This window comes from Dama dama, chromosome 33, assembly GCF_033118175.1.
Source record: "Dama dama isolate Ldn47 chromosome 33, ASM3311817v1, whole genome shotgun sequence".
Classification (NCBI taxonomy): Eukaryota; Metazoa; Chordata; class Mammalia; order Artiodactyla; family Cervidae; genus Dama; species Dama dama.
In genome coordinates, this window is record NC_083713.1 from 21,222,372 (window position 1) to 21,247,947 (window position 25,576).

General features: G+C 38.6%; 1 protein-coding gene across 1 annotated transcript in view; it reads left to right on the forward strand.

Moving 5' to 3' along the window:
* The window catches only part of CCDC141 (coiled-coil domain containing 141), a 231,040-nt gene that overhangs the window by 107,541 nt on the left and 97,923 nt on the right, over window positions 1-25,576 (forward strand). Inside the window, exon 6 of the mRNA XM_061135268.1 lies at window positions 1,383-1,499. Coding sequence (XP_060991251.1) covers window positions 1,383-1,499 — 117 coding nt within the window. The remainder of the gene's footprint in view (window positions 1-1,382; window positions 1,500-25,576) is intronic.

Consider the following 25,576-nt stretch of genomic DNA (forward strand, 5'->3'; position numbering starts at 1 on the left):
GGGACAAATCCTAGCTCTGCCATTTACTATTGGCCCTGGACAAGTTGCTTAACCTCTGTTCATCTCTGCAAGGTCAATATAGTATCATACTTGTTATGGAGTTAAGAGAAAAAGAGATGATACCCAGAAAACAACTAGCAAACTGTCTAGCATGTAGTGGGTTCTTAGGAATCAGTAGCTATGATGTGATCATAAGAATAATGCTGTATAAGATTTGAGAGTAAAAATCCAACTCTCCTTTAATTGGGATAAAGAATCTGTATCCTGGGGCCACATGTTATCGGTCTCAGTTTAGTTACTCAGTTGTATCCAACTCTTTGTGACCCCATGGACTGCAGCACGCCAGGCTTCCCTGTCCTTCACCAACTCCCAGAGTTTGCTCAAACTCATGTCTATTGAGTCGGTGATGCCATCCAAACATCTCATCCTGTGTCGTCCTGTTCTCCTCTTGCCTTCAATCTTTCCCATCACCAGAGTCTTTTACAATGAATCAGTTCTTCACATCAGGTGGCCAAAGTATTGAAGCTTCAGCCTCAGCATCAGTCCTTCCAATGAATATTCAGGACTGATTTCCTCTAGGATTGACTGGTTTATATTGCCTATCCCTTCTCCAGCAGATCTTCCCAACCCAGGAATCAAACTGGGGTCTCCTGCGTTGCAGGTGGATTCTTTACCAAATGAGTTATCAGGGAATTTTTTTTTTTATCAGTCTGTCAACTTATATGATCATTCTTAAAAAACGCAGCTTCTTTTCTGTCTTTTATTGTTTGTTGTTTTAACACTGTGTAAAGTGCATATTGCAAATCAAGTCTAAATGATTGTAAGTTATGTCCTTAGCCATTTATAAGGTCTATGGAATTTTAGTAGCTTCTCCATTCATTTTTTTTGGATATAGATATTCAGGAGTTGTAGCAAGCTAAGTATTTGTGCATTGTCTTCTAATAGTAGAAACATAGTTCTACAAATGCTATTTAATATCTTCACATAACTCTACTCAGATTGATCATCTTATACAGAAAAGAAGATTTATATTCTAAAAGAATGCATGGTTTATAGATTGTGTGGGATCTATTTTGGTTCTTGTTTGTTAGGAGATTTTGAATTTGAATTATTTTCTTCATGCTATGTGATCCAGTGAAATGATATGTTGTTTTTATAATTTGGGGGTATTATTTTGTTTTTTCTCTTAAGCATGTAGAGACTGAAATGAAGAAAAATAAAATGAAAAGATTGAAATGAAGAAAAAACCTGATCATATTAATGAAACACATGAGTTTATATAAAAAGAAATTGAAGTAGTTTACGTTTTGAAAATGTGGAGAATTTTGATTCATTCATTCTAATATCTGAAATTTGACCTCTCTTTGTTGCTTCTTACCTAGGTCACTTGTTGGTTTCAGAAAACTATAAGAGATTTAGAGGAACAAGGTCTAGGTACATCTCTTTCAGACAATGAGGAGCTTATTCGTAAGCATGAAGAACTGATAATAAAAGCAAAGGTAAGAGACTCATTAAAAAAAATAACTGAAAACTGCATGGACTTCTCTTGAATACACTTCTATAGGTAATACAGTGGTGTAGTAAAAACTCATTTGTATAGTTTGCTTGCTGTTTGCATTCATATTTTACTTAACTTGTTTTATGTTCTTAGTTTTGCAAAAAGTAATTGCTACCACTCAGGCAACCACTTGGAGGTGCTTAGATGTGTAAAATGGAACCATCAAGTGCTGAGAGCAGGAGGAGCAGAACAACCTCTAGCAGTGTTCCTCTTGCCATTGTATCTTGCTGTTTGGAAATTGACTTATTTGTACATGTGAGAATCTATAAAGATTTTCCAAGTTTTCTGGTGCTCCATTTTGATTTTTTAAAAAAACCTGTCCTAGGTAAACACAACCTGCTGCTTCCCCTCCCACCCATCCTCCCAACCCATCCTCCAAACCCATCCTCCCAAACATATAAAAATGTATTTGCTTTGACGTCCTTATGTTCAACCATTGCCTAGTAGTGTTGGCCCATTGTTTTCCAGAGCTTCATGACTTAGCTGTACCTACAACTATCAACTACCCAAGATATTAATAACAGAAAGTTCTTAAATCTTGATACTGATTTAAAGTATTCACTGCTCTCACTCTACTACAAATGGACTTTCAGAATATAAGCTCCTCCTTGTTTCAGACAAGTTGACTACTTCTTTTCAGGGTCCTGAGTCACCCAGGAGCTAGTTATAGATCTATTACAGAAGCTGAGTATTACTCCATATACTCAGTAAGTAGTTTTTGAGCCAAACTGGTTTTGGAAACTGAGGCAGAGAAACCTCTTTTTCTTAAGCATCCTTGCAAATAAAGTTATTTTCTAAAAAAATAATGTTTTCTGGGAATTTCTGTTTTATTACTTCCTACAAAGCATTCCATATGTTGTAAGATTTTCCTTCAACTCTGGGCTGGCCTTTGGAACCCCTGATCTCAATGGCATCTTTAAAGATTTTCAGACATTGAATATCTATTTAGAGATGAGAGCTCATACATAACTTGTTGATAAAAATTGATGACAGTTGTCATCAGTATGTGACATTAGATAATCCAATGGCAAGATAACTGGTTGTTCAAGACAGCAGAGGTCACTGTGTCATGTGGGTTGAAAAAGACCCTGTCAGTGTAGATGCAGAAGAGGGAGTGACACTCTGTCCCAGGGTGATCCAGGATGGCCTTTCAGAAGGAAGGGATCTGAGCAGATGAATGGAGTAATGGTGGTTTAGGTGAGGGTGATCATTCCTAAATAAGGTAGAATAAGGGAAACCAGTGATAGACAAGTTTGTCTGTGATGAGAGTTAAAGGTCTGGGCAATGTTCAGTCCAGAGACAGTAGACCCAGGACAACTGTTTCAGAGGCCATCCTTACCCACAGCCATTCCCTAGAGAAGACGTGCTAACAGGGTGTGGTCGTTACAGAGAAGTAAACTTCGCTGGATGAAAAATGGACGAGTATTCTGAGGCCACAGAAGGTGCTCCTAGATAACCTTAAAACTCCTTTTAAGTTTTAGTTTCATAAAAGAGACAGGATTTAGATTACAGTAACTATTATGCTTATTAAATTTAAAGTAACATGAAAAACACCTTTTCAGAGATGGTTGAAATGATGGACTAGACTGAAAAAACGGCAACATTTCTTAAACATGGAGATAGTATCTTAGTCATCTTGGTATTCCTAGCACCTAGGACTATGTCTAGCATTTAAAAAGGGTGTTTGATTCATGTCTGCTTTTTAAACCCTCTTTCCAGAAGAAAGAAACCTCCTTTTAGTGACTTTCTGTGATTCTCTAGTGACTTTAAATAGTGACTTAGCCTCCTTTTGCCTACCTAGCCATCCTTATCTTTCTGTATTTATTTTTAAGTGTTTGGTCCTCAGCATCAGTTCAGTTCAGTTCAGTTACTCAGTCATGTCCAACTCTTTGGAACCCCATGAATCGCAGCACGCCAGGTCTCCCTGTCCATCACCAACAGCATAAAGTTACACAAACTCTAGTTCATCCTAGATCTCAGGGTTGGCTTCTTGATTTATTATTTTCCCTTAATCTTTATCTTCCTCATATCCCCATTCTCATAGGCATCTACTCTAACAGTCTATGTCTTTAGACATATTCCCATTCTTAAAATGTATACAGAGTTACATGTTTTCAATCTGCATGAATTCTATTAAGGCATAGATTTCTTGTGTTTCTTTCCACAACACTGGTTGCATCTAACTTACATAATCCTTTGTGATCTTCACTATGATAATTTCTAGATGCAGCATAACTTTGGAAAGTCCTGAAACATAGATACTGATGTCTTAATTCTACCCTTCATAATGTTGGTTGCCTTCCATTTCTTCATTCCTTACAATACTTGACCTAGTCCACTGACTCTTCTACTGAGCTCCTTGCTGGTCAACTTTTCTGCTGACTTCTCCACTTCAGCTATTAGGTTTTTCATACCCAATCCCTCACACTAATTCTGCGTCATCATTTTTTTTCTGCTTCATCTATCGCATGTCCTTCTTTATATCCTAATGTGTGCTTTCTTCATATATTAAATTTTTGGTCTGTCCAGTGCATTGACTCTCAGTTCTCACACTTATGTATTTCAGTATGTATTATTGTGCATCAGGTGTTACCTTCCCCTATGAGTTAACATTCCCTTGGGATATCAGCAACTTCACTTGGTAAGGCATGGGAGGGGTGAAAGCCAGCTTGGCCTTTTCTGGGTGAATTGGCTTCAAGGTACAAGGAGATGCCTCTGAGAGCTTGTTGTTAGTTTTAGGGCTCTACCATTTGTGGTTTGCTCCTTGATCCTAGACACACACAAAGGAGGGGACTTCTAGGAGGACCTCCCACTGGTTGGACTCTGAACCCTGCTTTGTTCCAAAGACCCATTTCCCATATTCTTCCCAGCTCACCTGAGGGAGGGTTGAAGAGGGCATGCTAAGAAAGAGTCGGGTTGCTTCTCTTTTATACGTGAGCTGTCCGCCTGGTCAGAGTCCGGTCCTTTCCTGTTTATCTCCTCTGGCTGGTACTGGGCTGGGACTCTGATTTTCTTTCCTGAAAAGGTACATTGACAAACAATGACCAGGCAGGTGGGGGCAGAAGGCATCACACCCAGAAAGCTGTCCCCTGGCCTATCTCCTGTCTAAGGCATCTGACCTTACTCTACTCCAGAAAGCCACGTGGCCCTGACACTGAGAACTAACCCCTCAAGGCAGGTTCTTCTCTATAAACTTTACCTTTGCTTTGTCAGCCTTTGCAGAAAGGAAAAGCTACATAATTTGTAGGATCCAGTTTAAAATGGAAATATGGAAGCTTTTCTCAAAAAGTTACTGAAATTTCAATACAGCAGCAGCAGCGTATTAAACCAAGCATGGGGCCTTCTAAACGAATGCCGTGTGGCACAGGTCACTTACCCACAATGCTGGTCCTGTTTACAACGCTCAGGTTTTTGAAAGGACCTAGAGACCTTTGCTGGTCAAACATTTTCCTTAGCCATCTTTACTAACTCTTCCCACCTGTGCTAGCGTGTTTTCTAAAAATAAAGATTGCATTTACATAGGAAAAAACACGTTTGAATTCCTGCTGTCACTCACTATGCAGTCTTGGGTACACTTGACCTCTCTCAAGCTCACCTTCCCCACCTGTAAGGAGGAACCATGAATAATTCAATCAGAAAGTATTTGTGAAAATGCCTCCAAAAATGTTTCCTCTCCCATCCATGGTGTAAACATCCAAATATTTATATCTGTGGTTTTTTTAACAATGACATTCCTCATTCTTAGAGGAGGAATCCAATTTTTTATGTCCTTACACAGGAAGCAGAATATTACACTTGGATTTTATTTTATTTTATTTTATTGGAGTATGGGTATAAGGATAAGAAGGGGGAATGTTTCTTTCAAAGGAGATTTAACATAGACATAAGGCCTGAAGCTGAGGACTCATTAATGAACCACATATAGATAATCTGGTAACACAGAGGAAAGTCGGTGTTTCTGTTCCGACAGCGAAGACCAACAGCAGTGAGTTGTTCTGTATTGCTTGTCAGTCTACTCAGTATGTTCCTTTTAAATAAACATTGAAAATTCCTCTCTCATTGCTTCCTGGAATGCATTCAAATACAAAATATGACAACTTTCAAATATTTTAGTAAACTTTATTTATACTGTACTGAAAGAAATGAACTCAAAAAAAATTTAATACGACTTTTAACTGTGAGTAATTTTAACTATGAGTATTAAATTATACTTCCTTTAAACATGAAAAATATTTTCCTTTTACATATGGAACAGGTAAAGAAATAGCAGGCATGGATGATTATAAACCACCCTTTGGTTAAGAACCTTAAATACTCTCAGATTTTATCCTGTGTCAGTTTGGTGCGCCAAGGCTTGAATTCAAAGTCTGGAGCTCAGAGTTGTTTGTAGGGGCTATTAAAATAATATATTAACAAACACTTCGTTATTGTTTCCTTTGAGAAGACATAATCATTCCTTCTTCTGTACATCAGAAATAATGTTTATCTAAGAACTGCCTTCAGCAACCAACATTTAATTCTGTTGGGAGGAAACCTTTTCCAGTTTGGGTCCAGTGTTTAGGGCCCTGCAAATTGGCTGAAAATATACAGATTAACAGGGGTAAAGACAAGGTTTATTTTAACATGGTGTACATGGGAGGTTCCAGTAATGGAAAACTCTTGAAATAGCCCAAAGTGAAGTTTTACAAAGATCAATTTTTCAAAAGAAAAGTTTTTAGGGCTTCAGTGGGAGAATATGGAAGATTTTATTTGGCTTCTTGATGGTAGATGAGCAGTCTGTCTTCTTCCTGGCTAGGGGTGTCCCGAGGGAGGGTTTGTAGCAGCTGAACTCATAGTTACTTAGCGCCGTGTCAGTCTCCTTTCAGTCAGAAAACTGCCTGGGAAGGGGTCATGGGAAGCTGTGTAGGAGGTTTCATTTAAGTTTAGGTAATACTTCTTTCTGCTGCTGCTAAATGTTTAGCTATCTTCAATTTAAAGTCATTTTTTATACCACCATGGTGGACTATAATCCCCAAATTTTATAGGGTCCACTCTTGCTTCAGTTCAGGCCCTTTGCAGTTGGTACACATTAGAATTACTTTACACAAGGGCTTTGAAAAAATACTGACATCTGGATTCATGCCTGGAGATTTTATGTAGTTTGTTTGGGGGGGGTGGTCAGGATTTTTAAAAATTCACTACCAATCTTAAGATAATGATGTTTTTATCAAAAATGAAATCTAGATTTCCTGCTCCTTTTAAAAAATGGAAGACCTGGTAATGTCAAGTTCATCTTTTCACATAGACATAGCAACTCTTGGCTGGAGCCCAGCAATAGCTATTTCCTTTGGAAAGGAGTGTGTGCTTCAGCTTGCTTAGTCCCCACCATTCCTCATTGACTTCCTCTGCTGCTTTTGCTTCAGTTGTTTACATTATATACCTTTCCCCTGTATGCATTTGGGTTCAAGACCAGATAAGCAATGAGATACAATGTAAGTGGAGTAGTAGCTTAACTCAATTTGCATTTTAGATTACCTTGGAAAAAATCTGAATGATAAGAATGGAATACATGTAAATCCATGGCTGATTCATATCAATGTATGACAAAACCCACTGGAAAAAAAAAAAAAAAAAGAATGGAGGGACGTGATGCTGAAGGCAAAAATGTCTCAAGAAACAACTGAAGTTTGAATGAGAGTAACTGTAGGTGGGATATAATATCTTTTGAAAGGGAAGTTATGAATGACTATTTTAAAGGCTTAAAGGAGACCACATAAAGCCTTATTTAGGGTGTGGTTACTAGACAGCAGCATCTGGAAATCATTAGACATGCAAAGTCTCAAGTTTGAGACACTGACTTAGAGAATTTTCCCATATATTTCATGTATGTTCATATTCTCATTAATTTTCATGTATGCATACTCAGTCGCTAAGTCGTGTCTCTTTGTGACCTCATGGATGGTAGCCCACCAAATTCCTCTGTACATGGGATTATCCTGGCAAGAATACTGGAGCAGATTGATATTTCCTTCTCCAGAGAATCTTCCTGACCCAGGGACCAAACCTGCATCTCCTGCATTGGCAGTCAGCTTCTTTACCACTGAGCCACTGGGAAACCCTTAATTTTCATAGATGACTATATTTATTGATAAAGTCCTTGATTACCAAATAATCTTTGACGTTTATAAGGAAAACAAACTGAAAATGGTATAAAGAAGCATCATCTTCAATGTTTTAATATAGTAGAATTCACATTTCTGAACTTCAAGATTAAAACTGTCTTCCATGATTCATCATCTAATCCAATTTTCCAAGTCATTGAAAATATTTTCCAGCTGTTGCTGAATGATTTCATAAATTGGATTTGTGATCTTGGCCTCAAGTTCCTTCAAATAATATTATTTGGAGATTTAAAAAAAAATATCAGTGCTTAGGTTCCACAGAAAGTTTATTCAGAGGAAAAAGGCAAGCTTAAAGCTACAAAATATTTATAACTATGAGATAAGAAAGTAAAGCAGAGTCTCTTGCAAGGTTATTTGAATAATTTAAACACATAATTGTCATCAGTAGAACCACCTCAAGAATGTGGCTCCTTAAAAATATGTTTATTGTTTTATTTTTCTGACCACATAATATACTCTCATTTTGGAAAAATTAGAAATACCTAAAACCAGTCCATCCTAAAGGAGATCAGTCCTGGGTGTTCACTGGAAGGACTGATGTTGAAGCTGAAACTCCAATACTTTGGCCACCTGATGCGAAGAGGTGACTCATTGGAAAAGACTCTGATGCTGGGAAAGATTGAGGGCAGGAGGAGAAAGGGACGACAGAGGATAAGATGATTGGACAACATCACCAACTCAGTGGACTTGAGTTTGGGTGGACTCCGGGAGTTGGTGATGGACAGGGAGGCCTGGCGTGCTGCGGTTCATGGGGTCGCAAAGAGTCGGACACGACTGAGAGACTGAGCTTCAGAACTGAAAACTAGAGAAAATTAAAATCACTCATAGTGCATGTATGTAAATGTAAACAACAAGGCAATACAAAACATATGAAAAAACTTGAGTATTCCAAACTTGTATATGTATCTGTGTGTATCTATATGCAAAATTGTATATCTGTTGTTTTGCAGTGTGGTTTTTTTCAATTAACATTATCTCATAAGCATTCCTCTATTCAAATGCATATTTCAAGTATGCTTCTTAATGACTGCTTATTACTAAACTGTGTAGATACAGCATATACTGTATTGAGGCAGCAATGCATAGTATCTCAAAATATGGCACTGGAGTGAATGGTACACTCGCAGGGCCTAGAGTTGAATCCTAGCATTTCTGCTTACTTCTGATATACTCTGGGGGCAAATTTCTTCTACATGTGAACCTAAGTTCCCCCTTTTGTGAAAGAGGATAATAATTGTACCTAATTCATGCAGTTGTTGTATTATTGAGTATTAGTTGTATTCTCATACACTAGTACTTAGCATGATGCCTCACACAAGTACAACATAATAGAGGCTTAATAAAAAAAGATTGTAATTATAACCTAAAATCTTACCTCTAGTGACATTTAGTAAATTCACAGTGTTGTTTAACTGTCCCATGATCTAGCTACAGAATACTTCTATGGCCCTAAAAAGGAACACCATACACCCATTAAACAATTTATTCCTCTCTCCCCTTGCCCCTGATGATCCTTAATCAACTTTCCATGGACTTACTTATTCTGGATATGTCATAAATGGAATCATACAAATGGCCTTTTTTTGTCTGATTTCTTTAAGTTATTATGTTTTCAAGGTTCATCCATATTGTAGCCTGTAATGATACATTATTACTTTTTATGACAGAATAATGTTCTGCTGTATAAATATCCTATACTTAATTTGTTGAGGAATCACTATACTATTTTGCATAGCAGCTGCACAGTTTTTTGTTCCCATCATCAGTGGGAACACATGTACAGTTCCCACCATGTACAGTGCTTTTAACTTTGCATCCTTGCCAAAACTTAGTTTATGATCTTGTTCTTATATTAAAAAAATTTTTTTTCCTAGACATCCTAGTGTGTGTATGTGAAGTACTATCCAATAGTGGTATTTTTATTTGTATTTCCCTAATAGCCAATAGGTGGTTCAGTGGTAAAGAATTTGCCTGATAATGCAGGAGACATGGGTTCAATCCCTGGGTTGGGAAGATCCTCTAGAGAAGGGAATGGCAACCCACTCCAGTATTCTTACCTGGGAAATCCCATGGACAGAGGACCTGGGCAGGCTACAGTCCGTGGGGTCTCAAAAGAGCTGGATGTGACTTGGTGACTAAACAACAAATAGCTAAAAACTCGTGATGTTGAAGATCTTTTCATGACCATATGAATATCTTCTTTGAAGAAATGTCTATTCATTCCCTTTGCCTGTAGTGTGCTTTGATGAACAAAAGTTTTTAATTTTGAGAAAGTCCAGTTTATTTTTAATTTTCTTGCTTTTGCTTTTGATGTCAAAGCTGTGAAACCATTGACAGATCCAAGGTCATGAAGATTTATTCCTGTGTTTTTTTTCTAATAATTTTGTGGCTTTAGCACTTACATTTAGTTTTGCTCCATTTTGAGCTAATTTATATGTATGATGTAAAGAAAGAGTCATTCTTTACATGCAGATATCATTAGTCCAGCACAGTTTGTTGAAGAGACTATTCTTTCCCCATTGAATAGTCTTGGCACCCTTATTGAGACTGCTGCTGCTGCTGCTAAGTCACTTCAGTCGTGTCTGACTCTGTGCGACCCCATAGACGGCAGCCCACCAGGCTCCCCCGTCCCTGGGATTCTCCAGGCAAGAACCCTGGAGTGGGTTGCCATTTCCTTCTCCAATGCATGAAAGTGAAAAGTGAAAGTGAAGTCGCTCAGTCGTGTCTGACTCTTAGCGACCCCATGGACTGTAGCCTACCAGGCTCCTCCGTCCATGGGATTTTCCAGGCGAGAGTACTGGAGTAGGGTGCCATTGCCTTCTAACTGACCACAAGTGCATAGGTTTATTTCTGAACTCTCACTTCTATTTCATTGATCTGTATGTCTGTCCTTATGCCAGTGCCACACTGTTTTGATTACTGTAGTTTTTGTAGTGAGATCTGAAACTGAGTTCTCTAACTTTGTTCTTTTCAAAGATTTTTATGGTTATTCAGGGGTCTCTTGCTGTTCTACATGTTAGAATATACTTTGCCATTCTTAAAAAAGAGGCCATTGAGATTCTGATAGGAATTTGTAGATGACTTTGAGAGTATTGTCTTTTTAGCAACATTAGGTTTTCTGATCTATGATCACAGGATACCTTTCCACTTATTTAGGTCTTCTTAACTTTTTCAGTAGTTTTTTTTTTTTTCTAATCATTTTCAGCATATGGATCTTGCACCCCCTTAAATTTATTCTGAAGTGTTTTATTCTTTTTGATCCTATTATAAATGAAAGTTTTTCTTCATTTCCTTTTCAAATTATTCATTTATAGTCTATAGAGGGACAGTGATTTGTGTGTTAATATTGTACCCTGAAATAGCTCTAATAGTTTTTCTTAGAACCCCTTAAAATTTTCTATATATAAGGTCATATAATCTGTTAATTTCCCCATCCATAATCATTTGTCTCTTATTCATCTATCTAATGGTAAAAAGACTTTCCTTCACTGTATTTTAGACCAGAACTAAAACTAAAACTAAAGTGTATTCATGAATTACCCAGGGATGTTAAAATGCATATTGTCATTCATGAGATCTGGGCTGAGACTTGAGTATCTGCATTTCTAACAAATTTCAATGTAATATTGATGCTATCAGTCTCTGTACTACCCTTTGGGTGACAAGGAGAGAACTGCAGTAGAATGAAAGTGAGTTTAAGTGATGGAGTTGAAATATTGGGTCATTGTAAGACCTTGAAAGATGTAAGTCTAAATAAATCTTTGTGTTTCTTTAGGTGTGTGGACATGATTTCTGAGCTTAAAAGTTGATTTATTTTTGTTGCTTGCATTTATCACTCAGGTAATTGAAGATCAAAAGAGAAGTATTTAAAATTCGATTGTTCCTTTTTAAAAATAGAAATATTTCCACAGAAATAGCACTTTACTGAACTATTTTGTACAAAAGGAGCTACTTGTAGGTCTCTTAGGTGGTTCAGGAAGTGTGTAGAAATATCTAGAGTTTGTATATTTATAGTTCCCAAGTTGTCCAAATAGTTTCAAAGTATTTCACAATCATTGTTAGCTAGTTTCTTCTCACTGTGGTATTTATTAACCTCAATAAAGAAGCTGACTATTCTATTTGAACTTCTATTACATCCCCAAATTCCTTTACTGAAGGTATGCAAAAGAAATGGTATAACCACCTAAATATATATTGTTTCAGTTAATTAGGTGACATCATCTGTGATGATTATAAGGAAAGTCTACAAAATGAAGAAGTATTTGTTACTTTTATAATGTTTCATCTAATTTAAAAAATAAAATGGAGTCTGAATCTGAAATGTCTCACGGCAGAAATTAACTGAATCTCCAAACAGTAGAGACACCTGCATTAGTGCATTTCAATTCCTCTGTCTTCATTTTAGTGAATAATTTGTTTTACTTGTCTGATTTTTTAATGAACTTCCCAATTAAAAGCAGATGTCATTTTTCACAGAACATAAATTAGAAACAATTTAATTACTAGCAGGCAAAAATATGTATAAATAGTATTGAATTTGCCTGCAAGCATTGGGAAAATCTATAAAATGATGGGATTTTTCGCCTCATAACCGTACTTGAGCCTTAACTTATGGGTTAATTTAAAGCTTAGTGAACTGTGTACTTTCATTTCCAAGGGAAATTTAACTGAGAAAGTTTCTCAGAAATGTTTATGCCCATCTAAGGGAGTGACTTAAGAAAGCAAATAAAGAATATTGTACTCTATGATCACTAGGTTCAGACCTACCGGCTGTCACCTTCTTATGAAACCTTTACCAGCTCATTAAGTTTAAATGCTTAGAATTTTTTGTTTTTTTGGTTATGACTTTTATAAACATTCTTCCTATATATTCTTTTTCTTTTTCCTTTTCTTCTCCTTCTTCCCCTTGCCCTCCTCCTTCTTGTCATTTGTTAGCCCTTAAATAAAAATCTCCACAAAGCATGACTTCGTAAAGTTACTATTCTAACTCAAGGTAATATTACTATCATAGTAATAATAGTGAAGTTGAATCTATTTGAGGTGGACACCTGAAAAACCATGTTATTATGTCTTAATATGTTGTTGTTTAGTTGCTCAGTCATGTCCGACTCTTTGACTCTTTTGCAACCATATGGGCTATAAGCCCACCTAGCTCCTCTGTCCATGGGATTTCCCAGGCAAGAATGCTGGATTGGGTTACCATTTCCTTCTCCAGGGATCTTCTTTACCCAGGGATTGAACCTGCGTCTGCTGCATTGGCAGGCAGATTCTTTACTACTGGAGCTATCAGGGAAGCATGTCTTAATATAGTCACACCTTAAATCATTACAATCTTTCTGTGCTAATTTAGCATCCCTTTGGTGACATTCAGTTCAGTGACCTTAGATTTCTGTGACATTCTTTACTCCAAAGGCCTTCCCTTCAACTTTGCACTCCTGTGGCCACACTTGTTTTTATGGCTTTACCCAAAGTGCTCTCATCCTACTCTGCTTTCCTTTCACTGTTTTGTTTGGCTTCCCTTTTTTTTTTTGCATGTGTGTGGCAAGTAATTTTTTTTATTATTTTTATTTTTTTAAATTTATTTTTCATTTATTTTTATTAGTTGGAGGCTAATTACTTTACAATATTGTAGTGGTTTTTGTCATACACTGACATGAATCAGCCATGGATTTACAAGTATTCCCCATCCCGATCCCCTCTCCCACCTCCCTCTCCACCCGATCCCTCTGGCTTCCCTCTTTATACCATTCAGGGTGGATAAAGGCTATTTGTGAGTAAATTCAGTCACCCGTTTTCTCTTCTTCTCAAAGAAGAATCACCCATATTCTTGCTTTTCAAAGAAGATGAAGCAGTTAGTACACTTTTTCTGGATTAGATCTATTTAAAAAGTAAATGATCTATTATCATTCAGCCTTATAAACTCTCTTCTTTGAAAGTGGGAAAGTGAAAGTTAGTCACTCAGTCATGTTTGACTCTTTGATACCCACTGGACTGTAATCTGCCAGGCTCCTCTGTCCATGGAATTTTCCAGTCAAGAATACTGGAGTGGGTAGCCATTCCCTTCTCCAGGGTATCTTCCTGACCCAGGAATCAAACCCAGGTCTCCTGCATTACAGGCAGTTTCTTTACCATTATTAACAGCAGTTATTCACTGTTAATTCCCTGCTTTGTCCCCATAACAACCAGCTTGAATCTTTCAGTCTCTTTTAAAATTCTCATCCAGCCTTTACCTAACTTCACAGTCACTTAGTCATACAAAGTGAAACCTCTTGACTCTTTTCTTCCCTGTTCTTTTTGTCTCTTATTCCACTTCTCTTCTCCAAATGTTTTTCTCATTCCTCTCTTTTCCAAATGTAAGCCTTTATCCATTCTTCTAAACCCCACCTTTCCCACCTCTTCATTTTGTATCTCTCTTCATTCTTAATACCTCATATTCAGTCACCCCTTCTCTTCTTTCAATTACATTTTAGTCTCTCACAAAATATAAAACAAACATTGCTGCTCAACATTTATGACACTATTCTACATTTTTGTGACTATTCTGATAGGTTGCATCAGGTCCACCAACATTTACACATTGCAGTCCTAACCCCTGGTCTCTCAGAATGTGATTTTATTTGGAAATAGAGTTATTGCCTATGTAATTAGTTAAGATGAGGTTATTAGAGTGGGCCCTAATTCAATATGACTTATCAAAAGGGGAAATTTGAACACAGGCAGACATGCATAGAGAGAAGATGATATGAAGGGACAAAAGGAGAAGATAAGCATCTACATGGCCAAGAGAGATGCCTGAAGCAGATTATATCCTCACAGCCCTGAGAAGGAACCAATACTGTTGACACCTTGATTTCAGACTTGATCCCAGACTAACCTCCAGGATTGTGAGAGGCTAAGTTTCTGTTGTTCAATTCACTGAGTTTTTTGTACACATGTCCTTCAGTATCCATGGAGGACTGGTTCTTCCAAGATACCCCTGCAGATACCAAAATCTATGGATGCTCAAATCTCTCAATCAGCCCTCCGTATCCATGGATACCACATCCACAGAGTCAACCAACCACAGATCATAAACATAGTAGTATGTGTACTGAAAAATAATCTATATATAAGCAGATCCTTGTAGTTCAAATCCATCCTGTTCAAAGGTCAACTGTACTTTGTTACAAGAACCCTAGAAAATGAATACAACTGCTTCATCTTCTGCTCCCCTTGACCTCCCCACCCACTAATCCTTTGCATGCATTAGGAAACCTGTTCTTTCTCAAGGAACAGATAGCTTGGAGCACTCTGTGCCCTTCGTGCCTGAGACACCGCCGTCTCTGGTTCTCCCGTCTGTCTGTTTGTTCCTTCTAAACCTTTCTCCATGCCATCTCTTCTTCCATTCTCTTTACATATAATGCCTAAAATGTGGCTCTTTTTGTATTTCATATTTTGCTTGTATGAAGTTATCTAATCCCACAATGATAATATAGGTTTTATCTTAATGATTTCTGGACCTTTCAAAAGATCTCCAACTCTTATGCCTTTTCTCAACTCCAGTCTTCTTTTTAGAAGTTCCTGTGGAACTCAGTTTTATTGAGATATAACTGACACAAAATTATAAGATATTTACAGTGTTTATCATAACGATGTCTTACACGTATGTAACGTTGTGAGAGGATTCCCCCATCTAGTTAATTAACACATCCATCACCTCACATATTTATCATTGTGTGTATGTAAATTTTAATTATATAGTTTAATGTACTCTTAGCAAATTTCAGTTGTGTAGTACAGTGTTAACTGTAGTCATCATGTTTTACATTAGATTCTCAGAACTTATTCATCTTATAGAAGGAAGTTTGTTCTCTCTTACCATTGTCTCCTTATTTCCTCCTCCCCAGCCCCTGGTGATCACTTTTCTACTCTATTTCTACGCGTTTGATGTTTTTAGACTCCATATCTAAGTGATAAAGAGACTTAAAGATTTTTATTCTTATATGATTAATATAAGAACATGTGTCTGATAACAAAATAAATAATCCTTTTAGATTTGAGTTTTTCTCAGAACCTGTTTATAATTCCATAAAATATTCACAGTTTACATCCAATATCTCTGAGGGGTAAACAAGGTTCTGGGAAAAGAAAGTTATATTTGTTCCAAAACTAAGTTACTTTCATTCATTAATTCATTCACTCATTCATCCATGTGTTCATTCATCCATTTGTTCAGTACCTATCATGACGTTTGGGCTTCCCTCATAGCTCAGTTGGTGAAGAGTCTGTCTGTAATGCAGGAGACCAGGGTTGGATTCCTGGATCGGGAGGATTCCTCTGGAGAGGGAAATGGCAATCCACTCCAGTATTCTTGCCTGGAGAATCCCATGGACAGAGGAGCCTGGTGGGCCGCAGTCCATGGGGTCACAAGAGTCAGACATGACTTAGTGACTAAACCACCATGTTTAGTAAGTAACTGGGAACCCAGACTGAGAAAGACTTAGAGGAAAAACCCACAAGGGGACTTTTAGGGAATAATCAGAAAGGGTTAGGCACCTCTCACCCTGGATGAATTATCTGCAAAGTAAAGGGAAACAGTAAAGGGAAATTATATTGGTATGAACACCGTTTGATTGCAAAAAGTCCTGTTGCTTGTTATCTGTCACTATGCAGGACTTTTGAAAACTGAATGGGTTGTATCCGTCAAGGGTTTTGCACCATTTCTTTGTGCCATTCCTGCTGTCTGGGATTGAGGTATGGCATCACTTAACCTTTATGGTAGCTGAGTTTTGCACTCACTTTGCTTCTGGATTCCGAGAACAAGAAGAACCACTCGCTGTGTATGTTACCCACACATCTGCACATTTAAAAATGTATTTGAAGCTTCTGAGTGTTTAGCTTCTTGTTGCTTTTTTAGGTTTGGGATCTTCTTTTGCTTATAGGCAACTTCACATCTCTGTTTTTTCACAGTCCTTTTGAATAGACTGTTCTGGTCTAAAAGGCTTAGGATATATTTGAGAGGAAACTGTGAGAGTATTTGTTAGTGGAATGTGAGTTTATGTGAGTCTGTGCATGTGTGTACATGTGTGTCTAAAGGTGCAGTGGTGAGTACTGACTTCAGGAGCTTAAGCACATTCTTTCCAGAGAGGATCCAGAGGATGTCATAAACTGAATTTTTCTTCTTCACACTCAAAAATGTCTTCTGTCTAGCTTTGTACATTGCACTTAAGGGCAATTCAGTCCTTTCAGTCACTCAGGTCAGAAGAGTCTTGTTTCTTCTTCTCACTCACAGGAAATCACCTGGGTCATGTCGTCCAAGCAGATCTAGAATAGCCTATCATTTCTCATGATCTCCACTGTAGTCCTGGGGAATGACCCACTTCCATCTTTGCCCGGCTAGTTGTAGGAGCTTCCTCAGGAATCACTGTGCATGCCTCCTTGCACCCCTCCACCTGCAAAGTATTCTCAAATGAGATCCCTATGCTTTTATTTTTAATTAAATCAGATCCTAAGCGCCAAGCCTTCCAACAGCTTCAACTTTTCTCTGAGTAAAAGACTTCAGTGTTTACATGCGCCTGCCTGTGGCCCCCCAGTCAGCACCCACTGTGCTTCTCTTCCTGCTTCCTCCGTGGGGTGCTCAGCGCTATCACCCTGCCTCCTTGCTATTTCTCCACCCCAGCCGGAAGACTCACACCTGAAAGCCTCCATCTGCACCCTCCACCTGGAAAATTGTTTCTCCAGAGACTCTCTTGGCTCTTCCCCTCACTTCCTGCCTGTCTTTGCACAGCCTCACTACTTGAAAAGGCCTACCCTGACCACCGTATTTAACACTGCACACAGCTTCTGCTCTCCACAGCACCTGTCAGGCCCCTAACCTGCTCTTTGTGTCTTTATTCCACAGTATGATCATCTTCAGACTAACTAGACAAGGCCCTGATTTATCATGTTTATTGGTTATAGACAAAATAAAACACATGTTACACTGCCCCCGTCAAAAAACATTGGAGCTCCCCTCTTACCCCACTACTTAATTCACTGGCCTGGATCAAGTATTTAGAAAAATTCTTGGCATAGAATAGTCCTGCCAAATACATATTTGAACAAATAACTGCCTCATAATTTTTATTGCTTTTATAAATGGAATCTCTATTAGAAAAGATAATTGTCTATTGCTGCTATATAGGAATGTAATTGGTTTTCTTATATTGATCTTGTTCATAGCAACTAAGAGCCATTGTTCTTTCTAATCTATATGTGATGTTCCTTGTGGGTAAAATGTATGGATTCCCCCTTCCCAACTTAATCTATCCGATTTAGGAATATCTTCATAAGAAGCGAACATCAAAACCAAATAATTCTCCCCATAGTTGAATTGTATGTTGAGATCCTGAAGATATTTCCAACAGATTCTCTAGAAAATTAAAAAGTAAGTCTTTTGAAGACAGTAATATAAACTGAGATCACCTCGTCAGCCAGTGGCATACTCTGATTATAGACAAATTATGTTAGATGAAAACAATTTGGCCAGCTAGACTTTATTAATTTTGATTTAAAAAATGGAAATATCAATACCCCCCAATCTAGCTCTGCTCCTTACTTAATCAACTTGAAGAAAATGTGATTAAGAGGAACAAAAATCTAAGAAAAACAAGGACAAGACACTCAAGAAAAAATAATGATTCTCAGACAACACAAATCTTGGGACGATTTCTTTCCGACTTCCCATGTAATTAAATTTTTATCTAAAAACTGTGTTGAACCAAGGAAGAAGAAATAAATGTCTTTCTGCTCCAAATGTTATTTTGGAGATTTTGCTTATGAGTGTAATTTGTTTTGATTTTATTTGATTTAAAAAATTTATTCTGCCACACATCCTTTTGCTTCAGTCTTAGCAACAAGCACCCTGATCTGTGTAGCTGAACCACAGGCTCCACTTGGTGGCCAAGCACTGAACAGAATAAAGGAAACAAGAAACTTCCAAGCAATGTGTTTTTTTCCCTTGCATCTTTTGAAATATTTGAATGGACTGAGAAAAAAGAAAGCAGCAACTATTATTCAAAGATGACTTTGATGACATTTGTCATTTCTGCTGTAGACTGTCAGTCCTAATCCTGGTAAAGTAATTAAGGAAAATATAGCTGAAAACCCAAAATTTAATAGCACCTGAAATCCAGGAATTTGAAGCACAGCCAATTCACCATTGAATTCATTGAATGTATAGATGATTCACTAGAGAAGCAGAGACATATATGAAACGGTAGCGGCTGTTTTTGCACAGCAGGGACGTAAGGCTCAGGAAAGCAAAATGCTCTGCTGGAGACCACTTACTAAGTTTGGAATAAAAAGTGTATTTCCATTTCTCCTCTCTTACCCGCAGTCTCTCCTTGAATCAATAGCTATGATTTCTGCCTTACGGCTGGGAGGTGAAACACCGTACTTCTTTTTATCTCTAGGGGGATACACAAAATCACAGCTTTCCCCTGTTTGTAATCTGTCTGTGTCTTTGCTGAAGTGTACCACAGTGAGGGCAGAGTTCAGGTGGTCTGTGGACACTGAACTCGATACTCATCCAAGAGCAAGATGACCCTTGCTTTTGTATAGGCCAGCTACAGATGCCCGGGAAAGGGGCATGAGAAGAAACTTTGACCCTGTTTGCAATCCAGCTCAGCACGATCAGAGACTTTCAGCTTTTCAAGGGCTCACTGCTGCTCTCCAAAAGCATAAACATTTCTTCCAAAAAAATTTCCAGCTCAAAACAGACTTTCAAATATTCTCTGATTAAAATTGCCAGGTTTGTTTTGTTTGTACCATCTGTTAATGCAATCATGTAAAATTCTGTGATTTGATGTCAGTCGATGCTGAACCAAATGGGACTGTAGAGACTGAATGAGAAATGAGCTGTGTCTAATGAGATGTCCTCTGAGGTGGCCCTGCTGCGGCAGCTACACATGAGCTGGGCACATGCTTCTGCCAGACGCGTGTGATATGAGCCAGTCGTCTCCACAACTGGTAGTTTCTTAGTCGTTTACAGGTATGCTCCCTATTGTTTCTTGTCCCTCTTCTCCCACTTGAAAGTTACATTCTGCAGCCAAATTTATGAAAGTAATTTACCACATGGTGTTGGGTCATTTAAACTCACCCCATCCACTTCATCAGGGAAGCTTTCATGTGAATAATAGCTTACTAAACATATTGTGAGTATATTGTTTCTGTTCCATTGGAGTGGCTAATATTTTACTTTTAAAGTTGGCTGGATAGTTTTTATACAAATCCGTAATTTTATTTGAAAAGCTAACCCGGGACTGTTAAAAGAGCGGGGAGAAGAAATCATTTTTGCTTTCTTGTCTATCAGCACTAATCCTCTTAAAAGTACCCTTTCAATCAAGAGATCCAGGAGAAGCTCAATCTCCTCAGCAAATGGAATACTGAAAGGTACAGTTTAAAAGGGTTACTACTGTGAGTGAAAAAGGAAAATAATGGAGTGACCTGTGGAGACACCCTGAACCCAGGAACACACAGTGCCACACAGATATGCACGTCCATCTGTCAAACAAAAGCCAAGGAAATGGCAGGCTTTGACTTTCTGCTGGTGGGGACAAGTACTGGAAATATTTTATTGCAAAGTGACTGAAACCCAGTCAGAAGTTTAACACTTATCAGGCAGGCAGCACCAGCTTAGAGAAAACGGACAACAGTATTCTCCACTGGGCTCCTCCAGCCTAAACGAACAGGGATAACAAAGTTTTAAAGTAGTGTGATGGATTCAGATGACTAGGGAAAGTTTTGTCTTGGGAAAAAAAAAAAAAAGAAGAAGAAGAAAAATGGCTGGGGAAATACATTATCAGAATGGTATGGAAGCACATAGGAAACTGCCTATAGATTGCCCAAGAAAACAGAACCAATTTTCTGAGAAGATTGAATAGAAATATTGAGTGAACCTGGCTTCATTTACTGCTATAGAGTTCATGTGAAAATGTAATTAAGAAGACTGGGGATAGTGAATAAGAAAAGATAGAAGGCACAAAATGGTCCTTTACAGTTTCCTCGGAAGGTCAGAGCCCACACATTATGAAGCACAAAGTTAAAGTGGGTTTTCAAAGGCTTGGCTCTGCTCCAGAAGCTCTCTTCAATGTTGTTTGCAAAATTTATACTAAAGGCAGATTTATGAACTCTGTTAGAGAACAGGTATTTCTCTTCTTATTCATAGAGAAGAGCTATATTATTTTGGTTCAGTTGCTAAGCAAAATATAGCTTGAGTTTGACTGTAAATTCTCTTATTTATTTAGAAATAATAAGCTTTCTGATTGCAAATCAGAAGATCCCAGGGTCATATAAGGACTGTATCAGTTTCAAGGCCTTATCCAGACCTTATGGAGGTTTCACCTCTGAAATTCTACGTAATGTATTTAATCTTTTTGTGGTGTCAAAAGCACTGCTTGTCACCTCTCTGCAGAGCTGAGACCTGGATACTGGTTGAGAAAGCAGGTTCTGGAGTCAAGCTAGCTGAATTTAAGTCCTGGCTCTTTCACTTACTGGGCTTCTTCCCTGGTGGCTCAGCTGGTAAGCAATCGCCTGCAATGCAGGAGACCTGGCTTCAGTCCTTGGGTTGGGAAGATCCTCTGGAGAAGGGAAAGCCTACCCACTCCAGTATTCTAGCCCGAAGAATTCCAAGGACTGTATAGTCCATGGGGTCACAAAAAGTCAGACATGACTGAGCGACTTTCTTTCTTTCCTTCTTTCACTTACTAGTGTTGTCTTAATCCTTCTGAGCCTCAGTTACTCCATCTGTTAAATGGTGTTGGGGTATGGCAGAGATTACACAGATACAGCATGTAAAGCATTTAGCACAGTGTTAGCATACAGCAAGAAGAATCAAACCTACTCTCTTGCAGACAGTTAAGATACCAACACCAGGCTGAGCATGTAATGGCTATAACCTATCTCTCCATATCCTAACTTCCTCTCCACTTTCCTTCCCTCTTGTTCTCTGGGCCTCCATCAGCTGCTCCATATACATTAAGTGGTCTAATGAGGACAGAAGATTTTAGTCAATGCCAATTTTTTGAAAGAATTATATCTTCATATATTAAGAATTTCTTACTTGAGTTCATTGAGGATGAATGTCCTATAGATCTTAACAGACAGAAAATGAAAGAATGGGTCCAAAGATAGGAAATGGGATTATTTAGTAGCAGGAGGAATTAGGAAAAAACAAAAAAGGAAACAAAGATTTATAAAAGCAAGTGAACCCATAGCTGGTTCAGCTGCTTTTAGCCACACCTACAGTGTTTCTCAACCTTGTTCCAGCTGGAGCATCGACCACTGAAAGTGTTTTACACCACCTTTTACTCTGGGACCCTCAATGCATGTTCAGTTCAGTTCAGTTTCTCAGTCAGGTCCAGCTGTTTGCAAACCCATGGACTGAAGTATGCCAGGCTTCCCTGTCCATCACCAACTCCCAGAGCTTACTCAAACTCATGTCCATGGAGTCGGTGATGCCATCCAACCATCTCATCCTCTGCCGTCCCCTTCTCCTCCCATCTTCAATCTTTCCCAGCATCAGGTTCTTTTCCAGTGATTCAGCTCTTCACATCAGGTGGTGAAAGTATTGGAGCTTCAGCTTCAGCATCAGTCCTTCCAATGAATATTCAGGACTGATTTCCTCCAGGATGGACTGGTTGGATCTCCTTGCAGTCCAAGAGACTCTCAAGAGTCTTCTCCAACACCACAGTTCAAAAGCATTGATTCTTCAGTGCTCAGCTTTCTTTATGGTCCAACTCTCACATCCATACATGACTACTGGAAAAACCACAGTTTTGACTAGATGGATCTTTGTTGGAAAAATAACGTCTCTGTTTTTTAATATACTCTCTAGGTTGGTCATAACTTTTCTTCCAAGGAGCAAACATCTTTTAATTTCATAGCTACAGTCACCATTAGCAGTGATTTTGGAGCCCCAAAAAATAAAGTCTGTCACTGTTTCCATTGTTTCCCCATCTATTTGCCATGAAGTGATGGAACCGGATCCCATGATACTAGTTTTATGAATGAGTTTTAAGCCAACTTTTTCACTCTTTTCTTTCACTTTCATCTAGAGACTCTTTAGTTCTTTGCTTTCTGCCATAAGGCTGGTGTCATCTGCGTATCAGAGGTTATTGATATGTCTCCCGGCAGTCTTGATTCCAGGTGTGCTTCATCCAGTCTAGCATTTCTCATGATGTACTCTGCATATAAGTTAAATAAGCAGGGTGACGATGCACAGCCTTGATGTACTTCTTTCCCAATTTGGAACCAGTCTGTTGTTCCATGTCCAGTTCTAAATTTTGCTTCCTGACCTGCATACAGATTTCTCAGGAAGGAGGTAAGGTGGTCTGGTATTCCCATCTCTTTAAGAATTTTCCACAGTTTCTTGTGATCCACACAAAGGCTTTGGCATAGTCAATAAAGCAGAAGTAGATGTTTTTCTGGAACTCTCTTGCTTTCTCGATGATCCAGCAGATGTTGGCAATTTGATCTCTGGTTCCTCTGCCTTTTCTAAAACCAGCTTGAACATCTGGAAGTTCACAGTTCACATAATGTTGAAGCCTGGCTTGGAGAATTTTGAGCATTACTTTGCTAGCATGTGAGATGAGTGCAAGTGTGCGGTAGTTTGAGCATTCTTTGGCATTGCCTTTCTTAGGGATTGGAATGAAAACTGACCTTTTCCAGTCCTGTGGCCACTGCTGAGTTTTCCAAATTTGCTGGCATATTGAGTGCAGCACTTTCACAGCATCATCTTTTAGGATTTGAAATAGCTCAGCTGGAATTCCATCACCTCCACTATCTTTGTTTGTAGTGATGCTTCCTAAGGCCCACTTGACTTCGCATTCCAGAATGTTTGGCTCTAGGTGAGTGATCACACCATCGTGATTATCTGAGTCATGAAGACCTTTTTTGTATAGTTCTTCTGTGTATTCTTGCCACCTCTTCTTAATATCTTCTGCTTCTGTTAGGTTCATACAATTTCTTTCCTTTATTGAGTCCATCTTTACATGAAATGTTCCCTCGGTATTTTTAATTTTCTTGAAGAGATCTCTAGTCTTTCCCATTTTATTGTTTTCTTCTATGTCTTTGCATTGATCACTGAGGAAGGCTTTCTTTTCTCTCCTTGATATTCTTTGGAACTCTGCATTCAAATGGGTATATGTTTCCTTTTCTCCTTTGCTTTTCACTTCTATTCACAGCTATTTGTAAGGCCTCCTCAGACAGCCTTTTGCTTTTTTGCATTTCTTTTTCTTGGGGATGGTCTTGATCCCTGCCTCCTGTACAATGTCACAAGCATCCATCCATAGCTCTCCAGGCACTGTCTATCAGATCTAATCTCTTGAATCTGTTTGTCACTTCCACTGTATAATCCCTTTCCTTGTTGCTCCATCAGTAAAGAATCTGCCTGCAGTGCAGGAGACCTGGGTTCAGTCCCTGGGTTGGGAAGATCCCCTGGAGAAGGAAATGTCAACCCACTCCAGCATTCTTGCCTGGAAAATCCCATGGACAGAGGAGCCTAGATGGCTGAAGTCTATGGAGTCGCAAAGAGTTGGGCACGACTGAGTGACTAACCCTTATTGTATAATTGTAAGGGATTTGATTTAGATCATATTTGAATGGTCTAGTGGTTTTCCCTACTTTCTTCAATTTAAGTCTGAATTTGGCAATAAGGAGTTCATGATCTGAGCTACAGTCGGCTCCCGGTCTTGTTTTTGCTGACTGTATAGAGCTTCTCCATCTTTGGCTGCAAAGAATATAATCAGTCTGATTTTGGTGTTGACCATCTGGTGATGTCTATGTGTAGAATCTTCTCCTGTGTTGTTGGAAGAGGGTGTTTGCTCTGACCAGTGGTTCTCTTGGCAGAACTCTATTAGCCTTTGCCCTGCTTCATTCTGTACTCCAAGGCCAAATTTGCCTGTTACTCCAGGTGTTTCTTGACTTCCTACTTTTGCATTCCAGTCCCCTATAATGAAAAGGACATCTTTTTTGGGTATTAGTTCTAGAAGGTCTTGTAGGTCTTCATAGAACCATTCAACTTCAGCTTCTTCAGCATTACTGGTCAGGGCCTAGACTTGGATTACCATGATATTGAATGGTTTGCCTTGGAAATGAACAGAGATCATTATGTCATTTTTGAGATTGCATCCAAGTACTGCATTTCAGACTCTTTTGTTGACCATGATGGCTACTCCATTTCTTCTAAGGGATTCTTGCCCACAGTAGTAGATATAATAGTCATCTGAGTTTAATTCAACCATTCTAGTTCATTTTAGGGAGCTGATTCCTAAAATGTCAGTGTTCACTCTTGCCATCTCCTGTTTGACCACTTCCAATTTTCCTTGATTCATGGACATAACATTCCAGGTTCCTATGAAATATTGCTCTTTACAGCATCGGATTTTACTTCCATCACCAGTCATACCCACAACTGGTTTTTTTTGTTTTTTTTTTTTTTTGCTTTGAGTCTGTCTCTATCTTCTTTCTGAAGTTATTTCTCCACTGATCTCCAGTAGCATATTGGGCCCCTACCGACCTGGGGAGTTCATCTTTCAGTGTCCTATTTTTTGCCTCTTCATTACTGTTCATGGGGTTCTCAAGTCAAGAATACTGAAGTGGTTTGCCATTCCCTTCTCTAGTGGACCACATTCTGTCAGACCTCTCCACCAATGCCCATCCATCCATCTTGGGTGGCCCTCCACGGCGTGGCTCATAGTTTCATTGAGTTAGACAAGGCTGTGGTCCATGTGATCAGATTGGTTAATTTTCTGTGATTGTGGTTTTCTTTTGGCTGCCCTCTAATGGACAAGGATAAAAGGTTTATGGAAGCTTCCTGATAGGAGAGACTGGCTGAGGG